Source organism: Dasypus novemcinctus, chromosome 8 (genome assembly GCF_030445035.2).
Source record: "Dasypus novemcinctus isolate mDasNov1 chromosome 8, mDasNov1.1.hap2, whole genome shotgun sequence".
Taxonomy (NCBI): Eukaryota; Metazoa; Chordata; class Mammalia; order Cingulata; family Dasypodidae; genus Dasypus; species Dasypus novemcinctus.
In genome coordinates this window covers 94009975-94036209 of record NC_080680.1, presented here as the reverse complement: position 1 = coordinate 94036209, position 26235 = coordinate 94009975, and the positions used below count along the sequence as shown (strand labels likewise).

Below are 26235 nucleotides of genomic sequence, written 5' to 3'. Positions count from 1 at the left end.
GTGGCCAAGCTGTGCATCAAGTGAGTGGACCTCTCTGACTTCTAAGCCCAGGAGAGCTGGTCCTCCTAGGCACCTCCTTGGTGCACTATAAACCAAGGGAGGTACAGCCCCAAGAGTCGGCTAATCACCTCCTGCACCAGCACTGTGGCAAGGGAACTGCTACTCCGGACTTTCTTGTGGCAGTGTTTTCCTCTCAACTCTTCAGGGGCCAGTGGATGTGGCTGGGCATGCACCCCAATTTGCAGGAGTCCCCATACTGCTGAGACCACAGAGTCTTCTGGAAAAGTCTTCAAGCCTTTAAGTTTTTCCAAGGGGATCAGCCCTGCCCAAGTCAGGCTTTCCAAGAGATCCCTGCCTGCTCTGGATCCTAGGTCTTTAAGGCGAATTCTGAGAACTACCCACTGGATAACTCTAACTGACGGGGAGGCTGCTGGGTGAGTGAGGAGAGGCAGGGCTCAAACCCTAGACTTGGCCTCTCATTGTCTCTGTGGTCTTGGCTGCAAAATGGGGAAAGAGTATCTCTCTCCTCCAGGCTGTTGGAAGGATAAATGCAACAATGATCATGCAAGTGCCCAGCTCATAAAAGGTGCGCAATAAATGCCAGGGCTCTTCACCATCTCTGTATCCCTGGCAGGATCTAATATTGTCCGAGAGGTTCCATGAGGAGCCCAAATGGCTGCTGATGCATTTTTGTCTTCTCAACTGAAGACTCTGTCCCAGTACTTTGTATGAAGTCCATCTCCATTTCCATGGAGTTGGAGGTAGATGGGGAGCTTGGTGGTCTGGAAAGAACATGAGTTCTGGAGTCTGGCAATCCCACTCTTCAGTTGAGGGACTTAGGTTAAGTTACTGAGCACCAGTTTTTTCATCTCTAAAATGGGTGATGATGACAGCTACTTCCAGGCCTATTGTGAGGTTCAGCTGGGATGAGGTACCTCAGAATGATTTGCCAATCCTAAAGTTCTAGGCAAATGGTGGTTATGAATCAATTAAAAAGCTAGGTCATTCCATGAAACTTGTAAGATTTAAAAGCCCATTTTATTTATTTATTTTTAGGAGGTACTGGGAATTGAACCTGAAACCTTGTACACGAGAAGCAGGTGCTCAAATCACTAAGATACACCCATTCCCCTCTGTTTTGATTTTTTTTTTTTTTTTTAACCAGGGATTGAACCTGGGACCTTGTATGTGCAAAGCAGGTGCTCAACCACTGAGCTATACCTGCTCTGTCAAAAGCCTGTTTTACAAATTAAGAACTGCCAGTGTGTTCAGCACTGTGCTAGGTGCTTTACAAATGTTATCTATCCTCATTTTCATAAGCACCTCTCTGAGTGAGGGTATTTTACAGAGAAAAGTGAGGCTCAGAGAGCTAAGTACTTGCCCAAAGTCACAATGCTGGTTGGTAGTGGAATTAGGATTCCAGCCTAGCTCTGGCTGCTTCCTGATTCCACGTTGCTAATCACTATACTGCATCTCTCTCGCAAATCACACAAGGCTTGGCCATGAAAGAGCTTCTTGTCCCCAAAGGAGTTTTTGTGTGATTTTTTGCTGTTTGTGTCTTCCTTCCAATGGTAGTGAGCAAAAGCATGCCAGCTCCTGACAGCTGGGCTGATTGGGGTTGCGCTGATCATGGGTAGACTGGGTAGAGGATGGCCCCATCCAGCACTGGAGACTCACGACTGCCAGAAGTGATGGTGAAGTCCCCACTCCAGCCCTCTAACTCCCACACAGAGTGGGCAAACGGTGCCATGGAACCTTCAACACCCACGCAGAGAGAAGCCACCCAATCAGTGCTGGGCGCATGCACTGAGGATTAAAAACAGATGCAATTCAGCCCGGGCACCTGCACCCCTCAGCCCCACACCTTTCACAAGACAGATCTGGACACGTGCATCTGAGAAGGTGAGGGAGGTTGGGGACGCCAGTGTGTGGGGAAATCTGAGTACACTGGGGCGGGAACCCTGACCCCTTCTGCCTGGCTAGGCCTGAGTGGTGGCTGCCTTGAACAATAGTCAGACAAGCTCTTCTCTTGGTAAACAGCCGCCACCTCATCGGTCCCAGCAGGTTTCCCACTTTAAAGGCACCTGCTAAAGTTATTATGTCTCAGCACGGCCAAAGTCTGAGCTTACGAGGGAAAATGACTTCACCATTGCTTAGCACAGGACCCACACCCAATCTTTTTCCACGGCATTTCTTTTGAAACACTCCTCTCTCCCTTCTTCACCCCATTCCCAGGTGTTGGCTTTATCACATTTGTCCTGCCTCCCCCCTCGCTTTGCATTTCGATGGGGAGGCAGCTCTTGAGTGAGGCCTGGAAGAGGAGTACAGTTTCCCTCTGAGGTGCAGCCTCCACCTGCCCTTGGGAAGGTACATCAAATGAATTTCCAAACAGAGATCAGGGGAACGAGACTCCTACTGCCAGACTTCTGCTTCCTTGGAGAGGAAGAGGCGTTTGGAGCAAGGCTTTAAAGCTCATTGGCTAGAAATGTGGATCAGCCTCTGAGTTGCTCAAAGGATGCACGTGTGGCAGGCCCCTGGCTACCTACAGCTCTGACCTGCAAGTCACCGAACTTGTTCAGAAAAAGGAGAAAGAAGCCCAGAAAATGCAAGTCCAGTTTCATGCCACACAGAAAGGGAAGCTGGAAAACCCAATTCCCATCTTTCTTTTGCAAGGCAGGAGAATTCAAACTCCCAAGGTTTAGTCAAGCTGGGGGAGGGTGGCTCAGGCAGTGTTAGGTGGGGGAGGGCAGAACCACTGGCTACTCACGGGCCTCGACCAGCGGTGTATCTTGGGAGGCGGTGGTCGAGTGGGACGGAGTCTTTGTGGCTGCATTAAAGCGGAAACTTGAAACATCAGTATACACTGAGATGGTTCGAAGGATTTCCACACTCAGCCTGGGAGAAAGGACTCAGATATCCGAGGCCGAGCCAGAGGGCCATCCTTGACCCCACAGTCATCGGGCCACTGGGCTCTGCAGATTTCATCTTCTGAGTCCATCCCTTGGCTACTTGTTTAGTTCTGGCCTCCTCTCTCATCTGGATTGCTTCAATCATTTCCTAATAGGGCTGCCTGCCTGGTCTCCTCCTCCAGGCCCTTTTCTACACAGACCAAGGGGAAATCCCTCTAAAATGTGATCTGACCATGCCATGCCCCTGCCTCAAGATCCCTGAGGCTCCCTCCTGTCCTCGGGTGATAGCACAAGGCCTTGGGCTGGCACTCCAAATCCTTCGAGACTTGGGCCCTGCCATGCCCACAAAGACCCTTCACCTATGCCCACCCACAGACAGACCCTCAAATGGAGCAGGGCTCTCAGGCCTGCTGGCTTGCCTACCCCTCAGGGTGGAGTACCCAACCCCATCCTGATTTGCCTGGCAAATGTGTACCTGTCCTTAAAGGCTTTGCCTCTCTCACTCCTGACCAAGCCAGATGCTGCCTCTACTGCTCCCACTGCCTGGTGCTCCCTGCTACATGGGGCTTATCACGCAGTCTCATCACATACTATCTTTTGAATGGTCCTTTCCTTGAAATCTTAATTACTGTGCATGCAGAACTTTGTGTGGGATTTGGAAAATATAGCAGCTCAATAAATGGCTGATGAACAAATAAAATTTTCACAAAGCATTTGTTTTTTGAAATCACGATTCAAAATCAAGACTCACAGAGCACAGACTTTGGCTCTACCCTCAAACCCTTTATCTTGAGTGTGAACTTCTGTCCTCTCAACAGCCTGCCCATCTGCCCATCCAGATGCCCTGACCAGGTAAAAATCCATACTAGACCAAGACCACATACCCACAGCAAATCTTGGGGTGCTTCTAAGTGGTTCCTTCTCATTCATCTGCTCAGTTCCTAAAAGTCTGTCACTATTTGACAAAGTCTAGACCTCTTCTGTCCAATGCAAGAGTCACTAGCTGCATGTGGCAAGTCCCAATTAAGATGCAAGTGCAAAAGACACACTGGATTTCAGAAATTTAGAATGAAAAATCTCATTAATAATATTTATATTGATTACATGTTAAAATGCTAATATTTTGGATATATTGGGTTGATACATTATTAAAATTAACTTCACCTCTTTTTATTTTTTTATGTAGCTACTATAACATTTAGAATGACCATATGTGGCTCACACTGCTCTTGAACAGTGCTGATTTTGCGCTTCATTTGGGAGGATGGATAATTTAGATAACAAACCTACCTGAGAGCTCATTTTCTATGCCAGACTCCTGGAGGTGGGGCTGTGTCTCAGTTGTCCCCAGATCCCTGGTGCCCAGCACAGGGCCTGCCAGAGCAGCCTGAGGGGAAAGCCGACAGACTTGTTGGAGAACTGGGTCTCCTTGCGTATTGGCAGCACATCTGGATGGAAATACACTATGGCTGCCCAGACCCTCTGCCATTAGCTGGGAGGGGGCCTCGTGCTTGGTGTCCTTTTTTCAGGTGGAGGCCACCTGGGGGTGGGGGTGAGGGCGCTGCCTAGAGACAAGTTTGCCGCTGCCCACTGAGTCTTGGTTTTTCACCTGCATGGTCTTCAGGAAGTGTGTGGGGCAAAGCTGGAACAGAGCCCTCCCTCACACTGCTCATCAGGAGGAATTAAAAGGGCAGGGAGTGGGAGCCCACCCCCTCCCCAGGCTAACAGGCTGCCACTCACAGCACCCTGCTTTGGCATCCCCCCGGCCCCAGCCTGGACTGCTCCGAAGCGTCCCTCATGTCTGTCTGCTCTATTTCTGGGTGACCCTCTTCTCCAACCCCACTGCCCTGCTCCAGTTCAGGCTTCGTCACTGCTGACTGGGGCTAGCGCCATTCTAGGTGGGGCAGGAGTGTACAGAGCCAAGGAGGTGGCCTCTGGGGTGGAAAGCTCTCGGGATTGCTCCCAGCTCCCTCACTTTCTGTGTTACTATGGGCCTGTTATTTAACCATCCCAAGTCTTACTTTCCTCATCTGCAAAGTGCAGGGAATAACAGTACTTTCTGGAAAGACTGCTAGGAAGATTCACTGAGATGATGGGTGTCAAGTTCTTCATACAGTGCTGGACAAGAGACATTAGCAACCATTATCATTAGCAGGTTTTCCTACCTTCAGTTTCTCTCTCCCAAACTATTTTCTTTTTTTTTTTTTTTATACATTTTTTTAATATTACATTAAAAAAATGAGGTCCCCATATACCCTCCACCCCCATCACCCCACTATCCTCCCACAGCAACATTCTCCTCCATCATCATGAGACATTCATTGCATTTGGTGAATACATCTCCAAACTATTTTCTATACTTGCTTATGTCGTCTTAAAAAAAGTACACATCCAGCGTGCACTTGCCAGCTGATACCATCTCAGAGGAAGGACACTATATCCCAAGCTGTCTTTTGAGAAACACCACCCTGGAAGATGCATTACATGAAGGGAAGAAAAGGGGGTTCCATACCCACATAAGTCTAGGAAATGCTGTCTACTGTCTTGCCCCTTTTAGAGAGTCACAATGCCTGTTAGCACAGCAAAGGCTACTAAATTCTGCACACCGCCCCCCCCCCCAAAAAGAAGCACACAAACACCTATCAACTTTTATCTTTTAAATCCTGTTTCCTAAATTTATTTCAACACAGGCTTTCTCTGTAACACCCCCTAATATCTCTTGGTAAATGCTGCCTGGTACTAAGTGAAAAGCCAGACACAAAAGGTCACGCATTGTGATTCTGTTACACCAACTAACCAGAATAGGTGCAGCACAGAGACAGAAGGCCGCCTGGTTGGTGCCAGGGGCTGGGGCCAGGGGCTAATGAGGAGCAACTAGTTAAAGGGTTTGGGGTTTCCTTTTCAGGTGATGAAAATGTTCTGGAAGTAGACAGAGGTGATGGTAGCACAACACTGTGAATATACTAAATGCCACTGAATTGTTCACTTTAAAGTGGTTGATTTTATGTGTATTTCACCTCATACTAAACAACAACAACAAAAGCTGCCTGAAGCATTCCAGGTACTGGCCCCCACCAATTTTTGCAACCTGGTTTCTGGTACCTTTCCTGTCCCTCTTCTCCCCATCCCTGACCCTCAGCTCCCATCCAGCCCTGCTCACCCACTTGCTCTCCCTGAATGCTTCATGTTTTCTTGTGTTTTCAAGCTGCTTCCTTTGCCTGGAATCTTTCCTTTCCCTTTGTCTCACCCTTGATAACTCTTATTCATTCTTTGTCTAGCTCAAGCACCACCTCTTCCAGGAGGCCCTCCCTGCCTGTCTCCTTCCCTGAGCAGGGCGGGTCAGGTGCTCTGCCACTGTGTATCCAAAGCCTCAGCACTTAGCACAAAGGACTGTAATGGTCAATTACTTGTCTCATTTCTCTCTTTATTCTGGGGTCTAGTATAGTTCTTGGTATATAATAGATGCTCAGCAAGTGATTTTTTGGCTTAAAAATCCTAGCATATAAGAGAAGCTCAACAAATATTAATTCTCTAGATCCTATAAGTTTTTTTCCTTTGATGAGGAGGTGCTGGCTTCTTTTGCAATTGGATTTATAAATGGTGGGAGGAAAGCAGCTTCATGACCACAGCCAACCTGTAAGTTAGCAGAGTAACCTGGGGGGTTTAAAGACACCAAGAAAGAGTAACATGGCCAAAGTGTCTTGGTACAGGCAGATAAACAAACAAAACCTGGCAAAAACCAGCTGAGCGCAGGAAAGCACACTGCCTTGCCTGTCATCTGGGGAGTTTCCCTGCAGGTTACCAGTGCCAGGATCCAGCCACCAGAGGAAATGGACAGGCAGATCGGGGTGGATCTAGAGAGGGAGCTGTACTCATTAGTTCTGAGTATACTCATGCCGGAGCACACGAGAGGGACACCCTTCCGGGACGGTCACCAGAAGAACGGTGAACTTCCAATGGGGATGCATTAAAGACCCCCCTGGGACTGGGGGGCAGGGAGAAGTGGACAGTTGCACTAATTATCAGGATGTCCTGCCAAGGAGCTTATGGCCTCTGGGGACCTGATGTGATTGTGTGAGAAGCAGTCGTAGAACGTTTGATCTGTGGAGAGCCCTCCTGGCTCCACCAGAGGCAGGGCTCCAGGCCTAGTTTGCCAGCTTGGTACCCTCAGTATGCCAGTGGCTTCCCTGGGTCCCAGTGTCCTCAGCTGCAGGTGCAGTCTTGGGAGCCACACTGCAGGGATGCTGGGCATCCAAAAGCACTTCACACAGGGCAGGCTCACCTTGGACATGCTGCTACGAGGATGCTTCTGCTTCTGGGGAGCAGAGGCAGTGCAGGGGGACTGCTAGGCCATGGTGGCTGCTGTTTCTCAAATATGTTGGGTAGGATGGCAGCTGGGGATAGCTGAGTATTCTGGGGACAATTAGAACAGGCCACAGGGAATGAGTGGTGGTGACTGGGGGCGAGCGCAGGGGGTGAAGGGAAAAGCCTGGGAGGGTTCAACTCAGAAAAAGATATCATTTTCCAGAAAGTGACCCCAGTGCTCAGGAAGCTGAGTGCAGGATTAGCTGAAAGTGGGGACCGTGACAGTGTGAGGTGAGCCCCAAGAAGACGGCAGAGCTGGCCAACCTCATTTGGTGAACATCTACGGGGCACCTGCCAAGAGCCAGGAGCTGCTTCTCCCTACGAGACAGAGAGCTCCCTGAGGGTAGGGACCTCATCTGGTTCCCACCTTCTGGCTCAGGGCCTTGTATCCCAGCTTGTCCATTTCTTATTGTGGCTTTAGGTGGCAGGGAGCAAATATCTTTCCAGGGAGAGGGAAACACATCCGAGAGAGGTAAGGTGAGCCCCTCAAGAGCCAGCTGGTAATGGGTAGACCTGGATGCGGGTCTCTTGATTGCAAATCCAGTGCTTTTCTACCACTGGAGGAGGGAAAGGTGAAAACAGAAGAGCCTTAAAGCAGAAGCAGAGAATAAAACATCCAGGTTTGGGCGCCTATACATAGAAGTCACGTTATATGATATCCCCAATTCTCTGGATGGCTCGAAATGCAGCAACACCAACTGCTGTTTCTTCGGTGAGTTCAAAGAGGTTGGGCCTTAGATAATCCCCTGCTGAAAAGAGTTCAATTCCACAATTCACATGGCACTTTCTGAGTGGGGCCATGGCAGGAAGTTGGGATGGCTGGAGACTCTGAAATGTCTGAAACCAAGTAAGTGCCTGACGTTCCATGTATGTTTATGAACATCTCCTCTGGGCTAGGGCCTGTGGATTCAGGGTTAAATAAGACAGTCCTTGCCTTAAGAAATGTTTAGTCTAGTAAGATTTGATGTCCATCCCAGAAAAAAAAAAAGTCTTTCTTAGAGTGGAGAGAGTATTTGTGGGCCAAAACCCCAAGAAACACAGTTTGGGTTAGAAAGACATGGATTCCTGTCTTAGCTCTGCCATTTGCTAGTTAGGTACGATTTTGGCTCGTCCACTTGGGCAAGTTACTTAACCTCTCTGAGACTCCACCAAGTCTTCTGTAAAATGGTGGAAGGATGACATGAGAGTGTGATCAAAGCCGTGTGTGGCTCTGGTACAGGATCCTGATGATGAAATGGGACCATACACTCTCTGTCCCTCTGTTGGACCCACAGTTTTCCCCAGAAAAATCCTGTGGATGTGAGGACGCTGATTTTTCGAAGGAGTGTGCTGTCAGCAAGGCTCTGTTGAAAGAGACTGGATTTTAATAATCTCTTCTATTTATACGATGCGCTTTCCTTTCAAAGCATTTCTACTTCTCTTTTCTCCTTTGAGCCTCACATCCTGTGGTGAGGTAAGTTAGGGAAGGATTGTTCCCCTGTTATACAGGCAGGGAATAGGAGGCCCAGAAAGGTTAAGGGACTAACACGAGGTCACACAGCTAGTAGTGGGAACTAATATCAGCAGGTATTCTAGGTCTATTGTGTTATCCTTGTCAAGTAAAATTTCCAAAGTCATCTAAATTCCTTTCTGACCTGGTTTTTCTAATCCTTGTCCCTTCTGAAGTTAGAGGCTGTTGTTAGAGAGATGTGCTTTGGAGAAAAGGCCAGCAAAAGAGTGAATGACATCTTCCCCTTCCTTCCTTATTTAAGCATCTCTTTCTGGGGCCTTCCAAAGGAGGCACATGATTCATTTATTCATGTTTCAACAAACAGTGGGGTCTACTCTATGGTAGGCACAGGGGTACGACATGAACAAGACATGGATCCTCTCCTCAAGGGGCACTCCCTCTGATGAGGAGGTAGGCAAATCAAGAACATGCTATGATGTGGATGGGACTGAAGGATGGCTAGGTCTGTGGAAGTGCCAAGGAAGGGCTCTTATCCTAGATGGAGGTGGTAGCGAATTCAGGGTCAGCTTCCTAGAGGACCTGAGTGAGACCTGAATGGCCATTAGTATCCTAGGCCATTAGTATACAACTAGGTGAAGGCGTGGAGGTGTGAGAAGATACGGTGTATGGAAGGGGAGAACCACAGTAGTCCAGCAAGACAAGGGTGAGGGTACATTTGATGATGGGCAGACTAGGACCTTGGAGAGGTTAGTGGATATCAGCTAATAGAGGGCCTTGAATGTCAGCTAAGAAGTGTGGATTTTCTCCTGAGAACCATGGGAGGGATTTAGGCAGGGAGGAACATGATCAGAGACACAGAACTAGAGAGACCTTGGTGTCCTTGGGGTAGAAGATGGATGGGAGGAGGATGGGTGGGCCTCTAAGGACAGACACACCCCCCACCCCAGTGAGAGGCCTGCTTAGGCCCCCATCTTGTCAACTCACAGCCCTGGCCATGCGACTGCTGGGAAGTGTGTGTGAACCGGAGAGAGGGTAAGGCCGAAAGTGTGATTGACGGGAAGGCCCCGGAGAAGAGAGGAACTCTTTGGCCTCTGCCAGTCTCTGCCTGGTCCTCGGCATCTGTGTCTGTCAGCCCCGTGGGCCAGGTGAGTATGCTCATTGGATATGAAGCCCACATTCATGAGGACAGCATCTGATTTGCAGTTAATTTGTTGATGCAGCAAAACACATTGTTTCCGAAAGGTCAGGAGGGGAAGCTGTGTTGGTATATCAACTTAATTACCTGGGCAGCATGGATGAGTAGGCGCCCCACACGGGCAGCAGGGGGGAAAACGTGCAAGTGCTGGGTGCCAACTCAGGGCAGAGAGTGCAGTGTGTATGGGCAGGGGTGGGGCGCTTCGGTCCTGCACAGGGAGCCAGCTTCCTGCCCGTCTGTGTTCCTGGTGCTGCCCCAGCTGCTGGCACACTTCTAGTTCACAGAATCCTCATGCAGGGAATTAGGATCCCATTTTACAGACAGGGAAGGATTTGTCCAGGTTCACAAAGAGCGAGTTTATGACAGGCCTTTGGAAGAGGGTCAAAGAGCTCAAGTTAATTACTACTGGGGCAGGGACCCTGTGATGTGATGTGTGGGGGTCGGGGGTGGGGGATCGTTTAGGAACAAACATGGATTCACTCAATCAACAATGAAGGGCATACCTACTACCTCAGACCATCTTTACCACAACCTGCAAGGTCAGAATCAGCATCCCTATTTCACTGCTGGGAAAGCAGGGTCAGTAATACCCAAGGCCATACATTAGATGAAATGTAGAGTCATTGAGAAGACAGCCTAGATCCCATCTGGGGATCAGTGGTGCAGGGAAGGAGGTGGAAGAGAACAGACGCCTGAGGCTACAGGGCAGAAGCAGCTTTACTGAAGGCTGAGGGCCCTGGATGCAAAGCCTGGAGTAGGGGCATAGGGGTGCAGGGGTGGGGGACAGTCTCCCCAGGGAGGCAGCTAGGCCCTGCAGCTCTCCTTCCAAGAAGGTGAAGAAGGTGGAGGATGCCAAATGGCAGCTGGAGTCCAAGGCTAGCCCCAGAGAAGGTCTCAGATCCTTTGCATCAACTGTATTCTGATTTGTGCCTTCCCCTCTAGACACCCATAAGGCTCTGATGCAGGAGGCCCAGAGGCCCTGGGGCCCCCAAAGGGGAAGCTAGATAGACTCTGGGGATTTTTCAGTTGGGCCCAGGGATGTGCCCCAATCAGATATGGTACCACAAATGAAGAGGATGGAGAGAAAATTCACAATTAAACTCCACCACTGTTTAAAGAGGAAAGATGTCACCTGGTGAATTTTCCTGGCCAGTAGCCCCATCAGTGCATAAAACGGACCCAGGTGGGATGGAAAGAGAAAGGTTTCCGTTAGCTTTACAAAGGGCCTGTGGGCTGAGAGCCAGGCCCCCCTACTCTTTGGGACTGGAAATCTGCCATTATGCAAGGTATGGAAATAAAAGAGGGCTTCTTTTGATATGCCTCCAAAGAAGAAAGTATTGAAGCTCTATTTTGGTGGAGTGTCTTCTTTGAAATGCCCAAGAAGCTCTTTCAGGTACAGCTCTTGCCTGTCCCCCAACTCCTGTCATTATTTCCAATCCTCTTCATCCAGCCTCAACTAGAACTGATCCTGCTTGTTGGAGAGGATCAAATGCTTCTCTCCCTTTCAGGATTTCATCAAGGACAGCTGGAGAAGACCAGGCCCCTCAGGCAGATAGCACTGGTTCTCTGCTGACAGTACTGGGGCAGGGCCCCGGGCTACTCAGCAGGGAATCCTGGGAGCCTGGGGCCGGGAGCATTTTCAGAGGTGACAAGATGTTGCACAGGATTGTCTCCTACATTCTGGCTGAGGAAGATATTTCCATCTGGCGAATGTCCACCCACACAGGGCAACAAAGAGGAGCCTCTCTATGGGAGAGGGAGGTAGGGTGAGAGAGGCACCCATCTTGGAGCACCCACAATGGACAAATCCTGGGCAGTCCTAATAACTCTGGGACAGAGGCACTATTGTGATCCCCATTCTACAGATGGGGAAGCAGAGGCTTCCTGCTCAAATTTACACAAGAGGTGAAGCCTTTTGCCCCAAATCCCACAACATAGCTGGGGAGTTGGCAGGGCTGTGACTCAAGTTCTGGTAGTCTGACTCCAAAGTAAGGTTTCCACAGTTTGCCGTCCTGAAGTGCCACCTCAAGGGTGGTGGTCAGGATTTAAGATGGCCCTCAAAGAATTTAAGTGGCAGCACCTGCCATGGGTTCTGTAAGGGCTCATCTTTGAAGAGAGTGTGTTTAGGGCTAAGATGCTCATCACCTTCTGAGGCCATTCTCTAAGGCTGGGCCTGGGCACTGTCTTTGCCGTGAGTGCTGAGCTGAAAGTCGTCTCAGACTGGTCCTGAAGAGCAGTGCATTCTTCCCCGATGTTGACAGGAGTAGTATTTTGTAGTGGTGCTGGTTAATTTGTAGTGGCATTTGTGGTTTGAAGCCTTGTCAAGATCCCTGATTACTTCCCTTGCAAGGAGCTTGGCTGATGGGGAAGTTCACATGCTGAACAAAAGCGGCAAGGCAGCTGTGAGGGAAGGCTGCGAGGCGGCTGGGTGACCCTGGCTGCTTAGGGGACAGAGGCGGGGCGGGGGGAGGGGGGGGAGGGAGGGAGGCCAGCAGTGGGGCTGGGGGAGGGGAGCCTTTTGTTTTTAGTCGGGTGCAGCTGCACGGCCTGAATAGGTGGCATCCCATTGGCAGCCAGAGGTCTAGCACCAGATGCGCCGGCGGCTGGGCAGGGGCATGGAGCCTTGTTGACATGTGCCATTCTTTGCCTAGGAAGAAACAGAAGGCAGGCGCTTCCCTGCCACCTTTACCAGGGATGCCAGTAAGGGTGCCAGGGTGACATTTCCAGGAGGTGGGGACTGCAGGATGGGGCTAGAGAAGGGGCTGAGAGAGATGATTCCTCTCTGGTATCATGGGGTCTACTGTTTCTCAGCCCTTGCTACATACAAGGCCTTGTGCTAGGAGCTCTATACATAAATATTCAACAATTTCAACAACCCTGAAAAGGTGACTACCCCATTTTACATGTGAAGAAACTGAGGCTGTGGGGCTAAATGACTTGCCTAGGCCAGGCCTCTCAGCTAACAGGTGAAAGAGCTAGGATCCAAGTCCAGCTCTGCCTGAGTCTGAAGAAATTCACATTCCTTCCACCAGACCCAAGGCACAAAGGGCAGAAGACAGACACTGAAACATATCCCCTCGATACTGAGGATGCTCCCCCCTTCCTGGGAGTTGTGCTGTCCCCCCCTCCCCCCCATGACATCCCCTGAGCTTTTGGTTCTGCTTACTCTTTTCTGACCACACAGAGAGCTTAATCTTTGCGGCCACGTGCATTTCACCGGGCCAGAGATCCCTACTCCCTGAGAGTTTGCTCAGTGCATTTAAGGGCCAGGGCCAGCTCAGCAAATCTGAGGCTAATTTATCATCGCTGGAATGATGCCCAGTCCAAACAGTGCACCACTAGGAAATGAAGAGAAAACCCTCCTCCTGATTTTGCAGCCATACAAATAGGTATGCACACCACCTCTGGAAGGGGAGCCTAGTGACCCCTCCCAGGCCAGGCTGCTCTCCCTGCTGCCAGCGTCCACCCAGGCCACCTGCAGCTCAGGGGCATGCTCTAAAGCAGGGATCTGCTCGGGTCCCTGTAGATGATCCTTGACCATTCAAGACCCATCCCTTCTCTGAACCCGTCCACCAGCAGCCCCTTCTTTCTAGCTCTACAAAGTTCTTGCCCTGCCCTTCACGTTCCACCACCCTTCACACCACGCAGGCTGCTCTCTTGTGGCCCTCCCTCTTTCCACTTGGCTCCATTCCTGCTCACCCCTCAAGATGCTGCTCCCCTCCCGAGAAGCCTCCCTTCTCTTCCTGGATCCATAGCGTTGTGCTTTCTTCCTCCATCAAGGAAGCTCCTGTACCCTGCACCATAGCCACGTACACTGTCCTCCTTCCTCTAGAGGGAAGGCTCTCTGAGAGCGGCCTGTGTCTCGTTTCTGGCTAGATTGCTGCCTCTGGGCACAAGGCCTGGAATGTAGTAAGTGAAACATAAATGTTTTTGCCCAAGAGTGTGAAACTAGCACCAAATCATCAGGTAGGCTATCACCAAACATTTGAATAAGACCAAACTAGTCCTTGTGATGCTCTGTCCACAAGGTTGGCAACAGTCCCGATGAGCTTTGATCAGGGAAAAACTCAAACTAGAGGTATCTGGGCCTAACAGGTTGAGCCCCATGGCCATCCCAAAGAGCAAGAGACATTCTGAGTAGAATGCAAAAGTGTGAAGCAACAGGAAGCTTAGATGTGAAAAACCCCCAAATTTCCCCAGCGTGTCTGTTAAAGAAAGAAAGTCAGATCCACTAGACATGTTCCTTTTTTTTTTCCGCTCTCTCAGAACAAATGGATGGAGAACCTGGTTTTAAAATTCCTGGACCCTGGAATACATTTTTATCTGTGTCAGAGTCTACCCATCCACCGCCTCAGCAGAGTTTAAAATCCTAGCTAATAGGTTAACAACTGTTTTTCTTCAGCTTCAAATGAAGAATATCAGAAGGCTGGGGGAATATGCAGCTCTCCAATTTGTACGGACTGCACACAGCTCCCTGCAATGTGTGTTTGACAGGACTGACATTTTGTACCGCTGTGAGATGGGAAAACGTGTGACATTTTTATTCATGGTGGCGTACGCCCTTGTAATGATCAGCTCTGGTCGATGTGCTTACCGCAGCAGCCCCTGAGCCCTCGGAGAACAAACAGGAACCCAAGGTGCCAGCAGTTCGACTGCCTTATTAAACACCGCCAGGATCCTAACGAAGACCAACTGCTGGAAAATCTCACTGTCAAATCCTCAAGGACATTGTCAGTGCACAGCTAACTGCATATATTTTTCATTTAAAATACTGAAATCCAGCATTGTGCCATTACAACTGAGGGGAGGGGGCACCCACTCCAGTGGCCATTCTGTCAGCGGCTTCTTCGGAGCCCTAGATGCTAGAACCAGATGCCCAGTGGAGTTCAGAGCTCAAAGAGGGGCAGCAGAAACAGGGAACTGACTTCCCACAAACCCAGCCCTACCTTCAGGGTGAACGGCTGAAAGTTTTACAGGGTTCTTGTGAAAGTCTTGGAAAGTCAACCCACTTGCTCCCTTTGCAAAAGTGAATCTGCATAATTAGAAAATCCACAACTCATCCTGCACCCCCCCCCACAGCCAGCCATCTTCCTGAAGGTGCAACCCATTACATCCTGCAACTTGGTGCTAATCAGCCTTCTGTTTGGCGGCAGACCTTAAGACATCTGCGGGAACACACGGCCGTGGTAGGTGTCACACCTTGCAGAAAAGCTGTGTGTCAAGGTGCCCACCTGCAATTTTGCCACTTGCCTCAATTCAAAGGCCTCGAAGTCAGTGTGCAGGAGGACCCCCTCCTTTCGGTGGTCATTTCTAATGCTGAGGCACACTGATGGATGGAAGTCAATCCCTTGGCAGAACCTTGGAGGTTCTCATGGTACTTAAGCCAGGTGATTTGGTTATGGCAGCACACGCTAATCACAAATGCATTGACGTATATTTTTTCTAACTCTGTATGATTTATTCAGTGCCTCTATTTCCATACTCTAATCCTGAAGTACCAAGACACATTCTGCTATTTATTTATGGGGTCCTTGACGAGACCAGCCTAACAAGACGCCTGTGTATGGTTCTTGCAGGTTTGCAACAAACTGTAAGTGGATGGCTAAACAACTGGCTGTTTTCCATCCATCACGGGCAGAGACTTGGATTTTAAGGGGCTGCCCATAAAGTTGGTTTAGCATAATACAGTACATCATGCTTGGCGGAAATGACCTGGGACGCTGAAGAGCTGGCAGCCTAAAGAACAGGAAACCTAATATCCCACACCCTGGGTGGGGAATGCAGTAGAAAAAGCACAGAACCCTGGGTGGTTAAGGACCCAGAGAGAGTATAAAAAGGAAGGCAGCTGTTGGATGGCCCTTCAGGGTAGAGTGAGCTGTACTCATATCCTCCAAGTAGGCCCTTCTTCCCCTCAGCAGAGCCCTTCGCCCTGGGCGGCAGAGGGAGCTGTCCGCTGACTTCACAGACCCCAAAAGACACTCCCTTTGTCATGGGCTGCACCTCAGACCTCATTAGAGCATGTCGGCTGGATAAAGAGAAATACAGCCTGTATTCAGCCTTGTGTCATTCTAAGATGAACTTCAATAGCTCCCGCCGAGCCCGCACAGACCGTGGAGGGCATCCAGCTGACCACTGAGTCCTGTCTGTTTGGTCTTTCAAATCTTCCCCTCCTCTTCATCCCCATAATGAATGTCCGAGGTCAGGCTCCCACCAGGCTCTTGCCTGGACAACTTTAGCAGCATCGTTAGTGGTCTCCCTGCCTCACCCACTTGCAGCCCTTCTCACGTTGGCCCAGAGTAAATGTTCCCAGCAGCCGATCTGGTCCTGCCAATCGCCAGATTACAGCCCCTCACTAGATCCTCACTAACCCATGGGATAGGTTCAGACTCCGCCAAGGACTGGGCCACTGCCTCCCTCCATGGTTTACCTTCTATTCTTAGACTTTCCTGTCCTTTGCATGTTGGTCTGTTTACCTGGGATGCTGCCTCCTCAGGCTCCCACTTGATAGGCCAACAAGATCCAGTTGAAATGTCACCTCCTCTATGAAGCCTGCCTTGGTTCCCCCAGGCATCCTCAGGCCACCTCCCCAGCCATCTGGAGATACCCACTCTCAAGAAAGTACCAATTTATCTGCCTCCAAGGGGTTCAGGACTAGGGTATCCCAAGGAGGGCCAGGAAAGTGGTGGAGACCAAGGAACCACCTGGCTGATGGGCGGTCACACCTCAGAAACTCAGCGCCGACTGCTTCCGGGCAACGTTAGCCTCCCATCACACTTTGCATTGTAAGTGGGATACAATCAACAATGCCTTGGGAGAAGTCCCTTTTATAGCGTCTCATTTCATACTTCTATTACATTTTCAAATTATTTGCTGTATGAATGAAATGTGATACTATTCCAGAAACAGGAACTAAGCAGACCAACAATGAAACTAACCAGGCAAAACAATGACCGAAAGAGGGTGATTTCTCAGATACAGTACACAGAAGACTGGCAGGCTGCCTTTGCTGCCGGGAGCTGTATTACTGTCATGCTGGCCCAGGGTCATGAGAGCAGGGCAGTAAAGCAGAAGCAAGGGTGTGGAATCTGAATTCCATCCTGCCGGGTTGCAGATTAGGAAAAGGTCCTTGGCCCTCCAGAAAAGCGGGGGCAACGTAGTCTTGGGGAAGATAAAGTGAGAAAATGCAAGCACCATGCTGAGCACATGGCTGGGCACACGGCAGGCGTTCAGCGGCGTAGCATCACAGTCACTGTTACCCCTGTGCCGAGGCCTCCAGGGCTCCGATTTATTCTGGGGATAAAGCAAAGTCCCAAACCCAAGTGCACAGCCCTGAGTCTCAGCAAGGAGTGAGAGAAGCAGAACGATGTGACCTTGATGTGTACAGTCACCCCGAGCCAAATCGCTGGATTCTAAACATGCTCCAAACCACTGGAGTCACAACCAAGTGCCTCATGACCAGGCATACATAGAGGGCGCAACGAGGCCTTGGTCAGAGGGGTAGCTTGCAGTGAGGGGAGAACCTGGCCTAAGGCATCAAATAGGTCTGGTTTTAATTCAGTCTGTCTCAGTTATTTACGGTATTACCTCAGACAAGTTGTTTAACATCTGTGAGTGTTAGCTTTTTGGAATAATAATGACTGCATGGCTTTTATAAGGTTGTTGACAGGATTAAGTGAAATGATGCTTATGGAAGGACCTGGCTCAGGAGTAGCAGGTCCACATCATAAGGAAAATGTCCCCAATTCATCTGACCTCTCCTTACCCTCACTTAGTCCCTGCCAACCCTTCCCGTGGGCATGGCCAGGTTAGTAATTTACCTAGTTTCTGGCAGTGCCCAACTCCGGTGGGGTTAGGATTGATGGGGATAATGCGACATGCAGTGGCAGGCAGTTCCTGGCACAGCATCCTGAGTCACGGGATGGGAACTCCCCGTTCAGCTACGGACACTGAGCTGACTCTCTCAGAGGGTCTTGCTGCTTGTGGGATACAATTTACTTTCAATATCTCATATTTATTTCCCCTTCCCTACTGTGATAAACTCCCCACCTCTGGCACAGAGAATTCTAATCTGAGAAAATGCCTCCTCTGGTCTTCCTGAATCAGATTTCCTGTTCTCATCCTGCTGGGCTCAATACCTCCCTGGCAGGGAGCTAGATTCTGCGCTGCTCCAGCACAGGCCTTAAAAGAAATGCTGTTTCCAGGCTCTGATCACCTGGCAAAGAGGCCTCGCTGTCACACTGCTGAATGTGGACAGACTTAGGGGACTCAGAAGGCCTGTCACAAGTGACATGGCACTGCATGTGGGGATTCTAAGATGAACAGAGGCCCACAGAATAGCAGCCACCCATTTTTGTTTTGTTTTGTTTTGTTTCTCCTGTGCTGCTGAACTGACTGAACTATTCAGGGGTATGAGGGGTGAGCAGAACCACCCTCACCCCTTCTCCTGATGTGTCACCATTTGTGTTTCCTCCTTCACCACTCGGCCATTCCCTAACCACTCACAGGGCAACTGGTCTGTGCCAGGCTCTGGGGACAGCATGTAAGTGAGCTACCACTGAGCAGGCACGGGTACAGTGCTGGCCCAGAGCAGGGGGTGATGCTGCTGCTTGCTGAAGTCAGGGAAGGCTTCCTGGGGGAAGGGGTGCTTGAGGCAAGCCCTGAAGGGTTGGGAGGAAGGGCATTCCTGGTGGTAGAGATGGTGGGAGTTGCCTCAGCCTCTGGATCCAGCAGCACCCAGCACGGGGTCTGGCCTGGAGAGCTGGTGAATGAAAGAATGTATAGTGTTGGGGACTAGAGAAGAGGAGGTACCTCTGTCCAGGGTGGGAGGTGCTTGGTAGGGTCCTGCAGATTAAGTAGGAACTGGCCAAATGTGGAAGACACAAGTGCCTCCAACCCAGAAGGCCCAGCTGCGGTCAGGGTGGGCTTGGGAGATGGTGACTTCTGCAGGGCCCTGCGGGCTGGATATGCCCTCTGGACCATACAGGCAAATTAGTGACCAGAGGGAGGGAATCCTGAAGGGCTAAAGAGCCAGCCTATCCCAACACTCGCTAACGTTTACAATTGTCCCCTGTGTCTTGCAGGCCATGCAAGGAAACCCAAACCAGTCCCTTCCCCCTACCTCCCCAGCCCCACCAGGGATATGAGGGATGTACATTTGCAGAGAGGGCTCAGGAGAAGTAGAGGCTGACGCCTTGGTGGAACTGGCGTGAGGCACATTCAGGAGAGCCCAAGGACTGATGAAAACCTTCCAGGGCGGATGTCCATGGCTGAAGCATGTAATACAGGAATGGGTTAGAAGGCCAGAATAAAGGTGGACAGTCAGGGATGAGTGCCCCACAGAGGCAAGAGAGTCAGAGGCGGGAGGTCAAAGCTGGGGAAGGGCTCCATCTGAGGGAAGAGAGGACAAAACACGGCTGGGCGCAAAGCCCGGATCAGACCATCCTTCCTGGAGGGACTCGGCATGATTCAATCTGCCAGCTCCAATTTCTGTGGCCAGCCAGTCTCATTTTCATTCCTCTTTGTGTATTTTAGCTGGGCCTTTCTGGAGACTATAGCTTTGGCCAAAGCAGTGATTAAAAAGTGAGAATTCTTCACTGCATCCACCTGAAGAAAGCAAGTGGGGACTGCTGGGCCCAGGTATAAGGAATTCTGGGACCTTGCCTGAAGTCAGCTGCCACCTTCATGCTAGAACATCCACTATATTTGGCTCTCAGGTTCGGAACCTTCACCATGCATTTGAGACAGTAGAAAGAAGGTCCCTTCCTCCCATCCTAGAGAGCTAGGAAAATGAGCTAGTCCTTGAAGCAGATGAAGAATAAGGGTGTTAATTAAACATTGCATCTATTTTGCAGTGATTTCCAGCAAGTCAACAGTGATGAGGTGACGGACACCTCCTGAGGAAGCTGGCAGGGAACTGCCCTGAGGATCAAACTGGTTGGAGTTTAAAAAATGCAAAAGGACTCTGAGAGGCCCCATGGCGTGATCATACAAGCACAAATCTGCTCCTTTCAAAACTAACCAGATGGATTCTGTCCATCTGAATTAAGTCAAACCACCTGCTATTGGACTGGACCCCCTGAAGCCAGGGACCATGTCAGGGTTACCCCTGTTTTCACAGACACGGCACAGAGTAGGTCTCAATGAGTATTTGCTGAATGAATGACCTAGGTTCTTGGTTTCTGTCCTTCTCTGCACCTGACCCCAGGATTGCAGCTGCCCCAACCCTACTCTGTTTCTCAGAAACTATCACAGGCAACCATGGACTACTGTGTCCATCCATTACCAGGAACTTCTGGCTTCTGTCTCCCTTGTCCACCAGATATTGACCTGCTATTTCTCTTCTTTCCCTTCTCCATCTGGTATCCAGTTTGGCTTATGACCTTGACTTTCAGCTCTGTAGATTCTTTTGGTTTCAGGAACCCAGAGTTCTGAGCACAAACCTTTCTCTGCCCTCAGATGAGAGGATGAGAGGCCAAGAGAGTGCCTCCTGTTTGGGCTTTGTGGACATTTGTCAATTTGACCTGTTCTCCCTTCTTTTGGTAACAGTCCCCTCATTCTTTCCAGGCACTATCCTTTCTTCCTCTTAGGAATATGCTCTAGATGAGGTCCTACCTGTGATATGCAGAAACTTTTGGCAATGATTGGTTCTGAGATGGGCATTTGATCAAAGTTGACTCAATGAGTGAATCCCACACCTTCTGTGGGAGTTAACTAGAGTGACACTCACTTTCCTGCTGGTTTTATACCAGGAAGGGTGTGGCATGGAGCTGTTGTAACCATCTTGTTACCAACAGGGAAACATCTGCCTGAGAACAGCATGGGAGAGGAGGCGGCAAGGGAAGTGAATGTGGTTCAACTGATAGAGTGTCTGTCTACCATATGGAGGGTCCAGGGTTCAATCCCCAGGGCCTCCTGATCCATGTAGTAAGTTGGTCCACATGCGGTGCTGCTGTGTGCAAGGAGTCCATGCCATGCAAGGGTGCCCCTGCATAGGGGTGCCCCACGTGCAAGGTGTACACCCCACAAGGAGAGTAGCATGTGTGAAAAAAGCGCAGCCCGCTCAGGGGTGGTGCCACACACATGGAGAGCTGACGCAGCAAGATGACAAAAAAAGAGATGCAGATTCCCAGTGCTGCCTGATAATGCAAGCCGACACAGAAGAACACACAGCTAACAGACACAGAGAGCAGACAACTGGGGGGGGGGCAGTGGAGAGAAATAAATAAAATAAATCTTAAAAAAAAAAAAAAAGATGTGAGGTGGTATATATTCTTAAAAAAAAGAGAGAGAGGTAGTGGCAAGCCCAAGAAATGCAGCAAAAAAACCACACAAACTGGTCCGACATAATCTCATACCTGGATCAAACCATATCTGAAGCTAGCATAAGCCAAATTCTCTTTTGGGTTTTATGTCTCTTGTAACCCCAGGTACCCCTACCCATGGTCTTTGGGACTGGAACGGCTCCTGACACCCTCCACTATTAACTCCTGCACATGCCCAGCTTTGATTTTGTATTCTACATTCTTATATACCAGGAAAGCACCTAGCATGCTTTTGGTGTCTAAAGGCAGGTTTGGGGTGCAGAAGAGTATACAAGCTTACTTGTCTTGGTGCCAACCAAGGTCAGAAACATTAAGGAGGGCCCAAGATCTGGAAAGAAAGTAGGAATAAAGCCTTACTTGTGGTACAATATCCTGGGATCCTGGGCCACCTGTCTAGGTTACTGCTCTCTTCTTATCACTACAAAATCCAGCAAGGAAACTGCCCTGTTCTTAGCCCAGAGCTGAGATAAGAACTTGAGCTGTAGAATAAAGAACATAACTTTGAGTCCTGACTCTGTTGTGTCTGAGCTATATAATCTTGCCTAAGTCCCCATCCTCTCTGAGGCTGTTTCTTCCTCAGCAAGAGGGGATAATACCTGAGACCTTCCCAGGGTGGCTATGAAGATCAAGTGGGCTAGCCTATCTATGGTAATCACCTCACATGTCTGGAGTTCGAATATAGACCCATTTCTCCCAGTCTTGGTGCAGTGCTTGGTGATGATAAGCAATGCATCCCTGCACCCCCTCACCCCCAATAACTGCTCTTATAATACCCCAAAGCCTAGCACGTGAGAGGTGACCAAAACGTTGCAGTGCTCAGGTTCTAGAAGGAAAAGCATTCAGCAAGGAAGACAGTCCTTGGTCCCTGGTCCTTCCACTATCATCCTTAACTTGTGCTGAAGAGAGATGAGGTGGTGTAGTTTAGAAAACAAATTCCTATTTTGAACTGGGATTTTCATGTGGCTGCTGACATTTCTTAGCCCTCCTGTGCCACATCAGGGGCTTTAACCTTACTGCTGAGCTTTCTAACCTTCTTCAGTTCCCTGTAATGAGAAGAATAATATCTGGATAGACAGTGCTGAATGCTTGGTCAGAAACCTCCTGAATCCTCTACATGATCCTTATGAATTTCTAGACTCTTATTTCTCTGTTTTGTTTGGCAAGTTTTCCCTCTTGAAATCAAGTGTGTCTGCTCAGAGGAGAAAACCCTGGCTTTGTTAACCTTCTATCAGAGAGCAGTCTCTGGGCTAGCCTGGGTTATGGAAAAGAGAGTCTGCATGGGAAGACAGGCCCAGCCAGCCACCCGGACAGAGAGACCTGACAAATCCCCCATCAATTAGGGACCATGCTACTTTTGGTAATGGTGGTAGATAAGTAAAAAAAACTTCGGACAGTCACCTCCACCAGGAGTGAGGTAGGGGTGCCTCATGTCTACCCTGCAGTCGGCAGGAAGGGGATAGCCACCCTAGAGAGACAGACCTGACAAATTCCCCATCAATTAGGGACCATGCTGCTTTTGGTAATGGCAGCAGGTAAGTAAAAAAAAACTTTGGACAGTCACCTCCACCAGAAGTGAGGTAGGGGTGCCTCATGTCTACCCTGCAGTTGGCAGGAAGGCTGAATTGGAACTGGACGGAACAGAGGCCACTGCAATAGCTCCTGCTTTCCTACATATAGATGTGGCTAAAAGGAGCAGATAAAAAGGGGAAAAGGAAGAGGGGGAAATAGGATTTGTGAACAATAAGGTGAAAAAAAGCAATGTGTGGAGAGCTCTCCCTTGAGGTCTATGAAAGCATGGCTGGTGAGTTAGACCAAGAAAATTGCTTTGGGTTGCAGGCCATGACTCTAGCCTGCTCACTCATGCCTGGTCCCTTCTGCTCATGGTCTGGGTTGGATGTGGACACCACCACCTGCTACTTCCAGCCCTAGCTATTGGCAGGACAACAGCTACTCCCTCTGTGCGAGGATGCTCTTCCTCCTCTGGTTTTAGGTTTTGCCTTTCCCACCACAAACTGCAGGGATGCAGATGAGTTACAACTTATGTGTGTAGGAGAGCTGCCGCCAAAGGCAGTGAGTCTTCTGAGTGCCAAGATGATGGTTAAGTGCTGGGAAACAGGGCTGGTTGGGAGGCTATGCTGGAGGGTGACTAACAGCTGGCTCCATTTTCTCCACTGGGAAAGAGACTGATATTTCCTAAGGGCCTGTGTGCGAACACTGAGCTGGACACTGTACAGATAATATCCACTTAATCCCTCTAACAAATTACCATCCCAGGTCTGCAGATAAGGAAGCTGAATTTCACTGGGGTTAAGTAATTTACTGAAAGTCATCAGGTAGTTAGTGACAGAGCTAAAATTTAAATCCACAGTGGCCTGATGGTAAGAGATGTGCTCTGTCCACCATCAACTGGTCAGCATTTGCATTTCAACAGTTAAATTTTGGGGGTGGGGACTGTATTTGCTTTTTCTCTCTCTCTGAGTGGATGTTATAAATGTGCATGTCTGCATGGATGCATGCATCTGTGTGTGTGTGTATTTTTGGTTATGCCATTTGAAAATAAATTGTAGACACCGTGACACTTCACCCCTAAGCACTTTAGCTCCATCTCCTAGGGATAAAGATAAACTCCTACCTAACCATGATACTGTTATTATACCTTAGAAAATTAATAATCTTTTCATATTATCATCTAACATCATACTTCATCTTCAACCTTTCCCAACTTTTTCCAAAACAACTTTAAAGCTTTTTTTTTTTTTTTAAATCTAATTTAGGTTTACATTTTGCATTTGCTTACACGTCGTAAGTCTCTTTTACAGATTAAATATTTATGACCTGAATCAAGGGGGAAATGGAAAGGACAAATGAGTTTACATGGCTATGAGTCTCCAAATAGAGCTGGGAGGTTATCAGAGGGGTCGCCCTATGCACACCTCAGCTGAGTCCCAGATACAACCCCAGGTATTGGTTCTTCTGAGGGCTACAGAGACCCACAGGTTCTATGGTCATGGCAGATGGAGTTCAGTGCCATGTCAGTCGGCCCTTCTTTGGAGTTTGTGTTTCTGTGTGATGGAGCTGGACTCAGATGTGCTCTTTGTTCACAAGCCTCAACTGTAGTTGGTGCTGGGGTTTAATATATACCCAGGGGATCTGAATCTCTGGACTGACCATATGATAGCCAGGCCCTGAGCCTCAACAGACTTCAGCTTCTACACTCTGGTTTATTGGACTTACCCCACTCAGCTAACATGGAGTTGAAGAAGGTCAACCACAACACCATGGAGCCTAGAGTGCCTACAACTGAAAGCAGGATTGCATCCAGCATCCATGTGGAATCTAAGCCCCCTCTTGATATAGATGTGGAGTGGACACAACCATTCCAAGGTCCACAGGATGGAGGAATAGAATATGGATTAGAGTGGACTTACTGATATTCTATTCATGAACTATTGTGATTAGTAATCAAAGAAAATGTGGCATTGGTGTGGAGAAAGTGGCCATGGTGGCTGCTGGGGATGGGGAATGGGAGGAAGAGATGAGATGTGGAGGCGTTTTCGGGACTTGGAGTTGTCCTGGGTGATGCTGCAGGGACAGTTATCAGACATTGTATGTCCTCCCATGGCCCACTGGATGGAACGTGGGAGAGTGTGGGCTATGATGTGGACCACTAACCATGAGGTGCAGCAGTGCTCAGAGATGTATTCACCAAATGGAATGAATGTCTCACGATGATGGAGGAGATTGTTGCTATGGGGGGAGGAGTAGGGTGAGGGGGGTGGGGGGTATATGGGGACCTCATATTTTTTGAATGTAATATTAAAAAAATAAAGACAAAACAACAACAACAACAACAACAAAACTATGGTCTTTCCATAGGGAGGCTGGTGGAAAATATTTTTGTCCTGAGTCATATTTGCTGATTTTCTCTGTTACATGCTGAATGAGGTTGTTGAACAAAGTTTGTAAATAGACTGCAATGCAAGTTATTATGTATACAGCTCTTGAAAGTAAATTTTACTTTTGTCAAAGTGTGAAAAAAAAACACTTATGTCTGTTTTATCCTGTTGCTTTATTCATTATCATTTAAGGAATGACATGGACCTTTCCATTCCCCTGACTACTTTGTCCCGCTCGTCTCCCTCCTCAAGTCTACCCATCCTCCGATGATAGCATGTGTCTCTATCCTCTGCCTCTTTCCTCAGGCTGGCACATATGACTAGACCTTAGGATGTCATAAAAACATACAAAGTAAAATGAGATGGGAAGTAAACTCTTATCATATGAAACTATTGCTATTTGGAAAGAAAACTTTATTTATGGAAAATGAATTTGGAAATAGTTTTTTGGCCACTAAGGGAATATTCTGTTTTTCTTCTTCAGATGAGCAAAATTGTAAGCATAGCAACTAAAATCAAACTAAATAACTTGTTGGACACACACAGCAAGTACTTAAACATCAATTAATCAATAATTAATTTAAAAGTTCACATCAATAATAAAGCCACAGGGCCCAAGGAACACTCTGGACTTTCAAGAAGTTTGCATTCTCAGGGCGGGATGAGCATGTAAAGGAGCAATTATAAGACTGTGACACACGCTGTTTGTGCAAAGTTCTGGGGTAGCACAAAGATAGGAGCAACCAACTCTTCACAGAGCAGTCAGGAGGATTTTTGTAAGGGCCTTTGTGATGAGCTTGGACAGGCAGATCATGAAGGTGCTCAGATGTCAAGCTAAGGGTTGAAAATGGGTATCATTAGGGGAGCCCAGGAGCAGGGGTCAGGGAAGTGGGGTGACACAGTCCCTTGCACACGTTTCCTGCGGCTCCCTCCAGGGCTATGTGAGAAATGCAGTGGAGGTGAGGCCAGGAGGCTGGTCAGGAGACTGCGGGAGAATCCGGGTGAGTGAGGATGCACTTTGAACCAAAGCTGTGACCGAGGCAATGGAGAGGGGAGGAACTGAGTGGTTCTTAAGAAGCAGAAGGGAGAGGCTTGGAGT

General features: G+C 49.0%; 1 protein-coding gene across 5 annotated transcripts in view; it reads right to left on the bottom strand.

Annotated features, from left to right (window-relative positions):
- DENND1A (DENN domain containing 1A) overlaps positions 1-26235 on the bottom strand; it is a 615092-nt gene that overhangs the window by 23796 nt on the left and 565061 nt on the right. For 2 of the 5 annotated variants that reach the window (XM_058302405.2, XM_071217007.1), the window contains exon 20: positions 2768-2827. The exons of the other annotated variants lie outside the window; for them this stretch is intronic. In XM_058302405.2, the coding sequence (XP_058158388.1) occupies positions 2768-2827 (60 nt within the window). The remainder of the gene's footprint in view (positions 1-2767; positions 2828-26235) is intronic. 5 annotated transcript variants of the gene reach the window in all.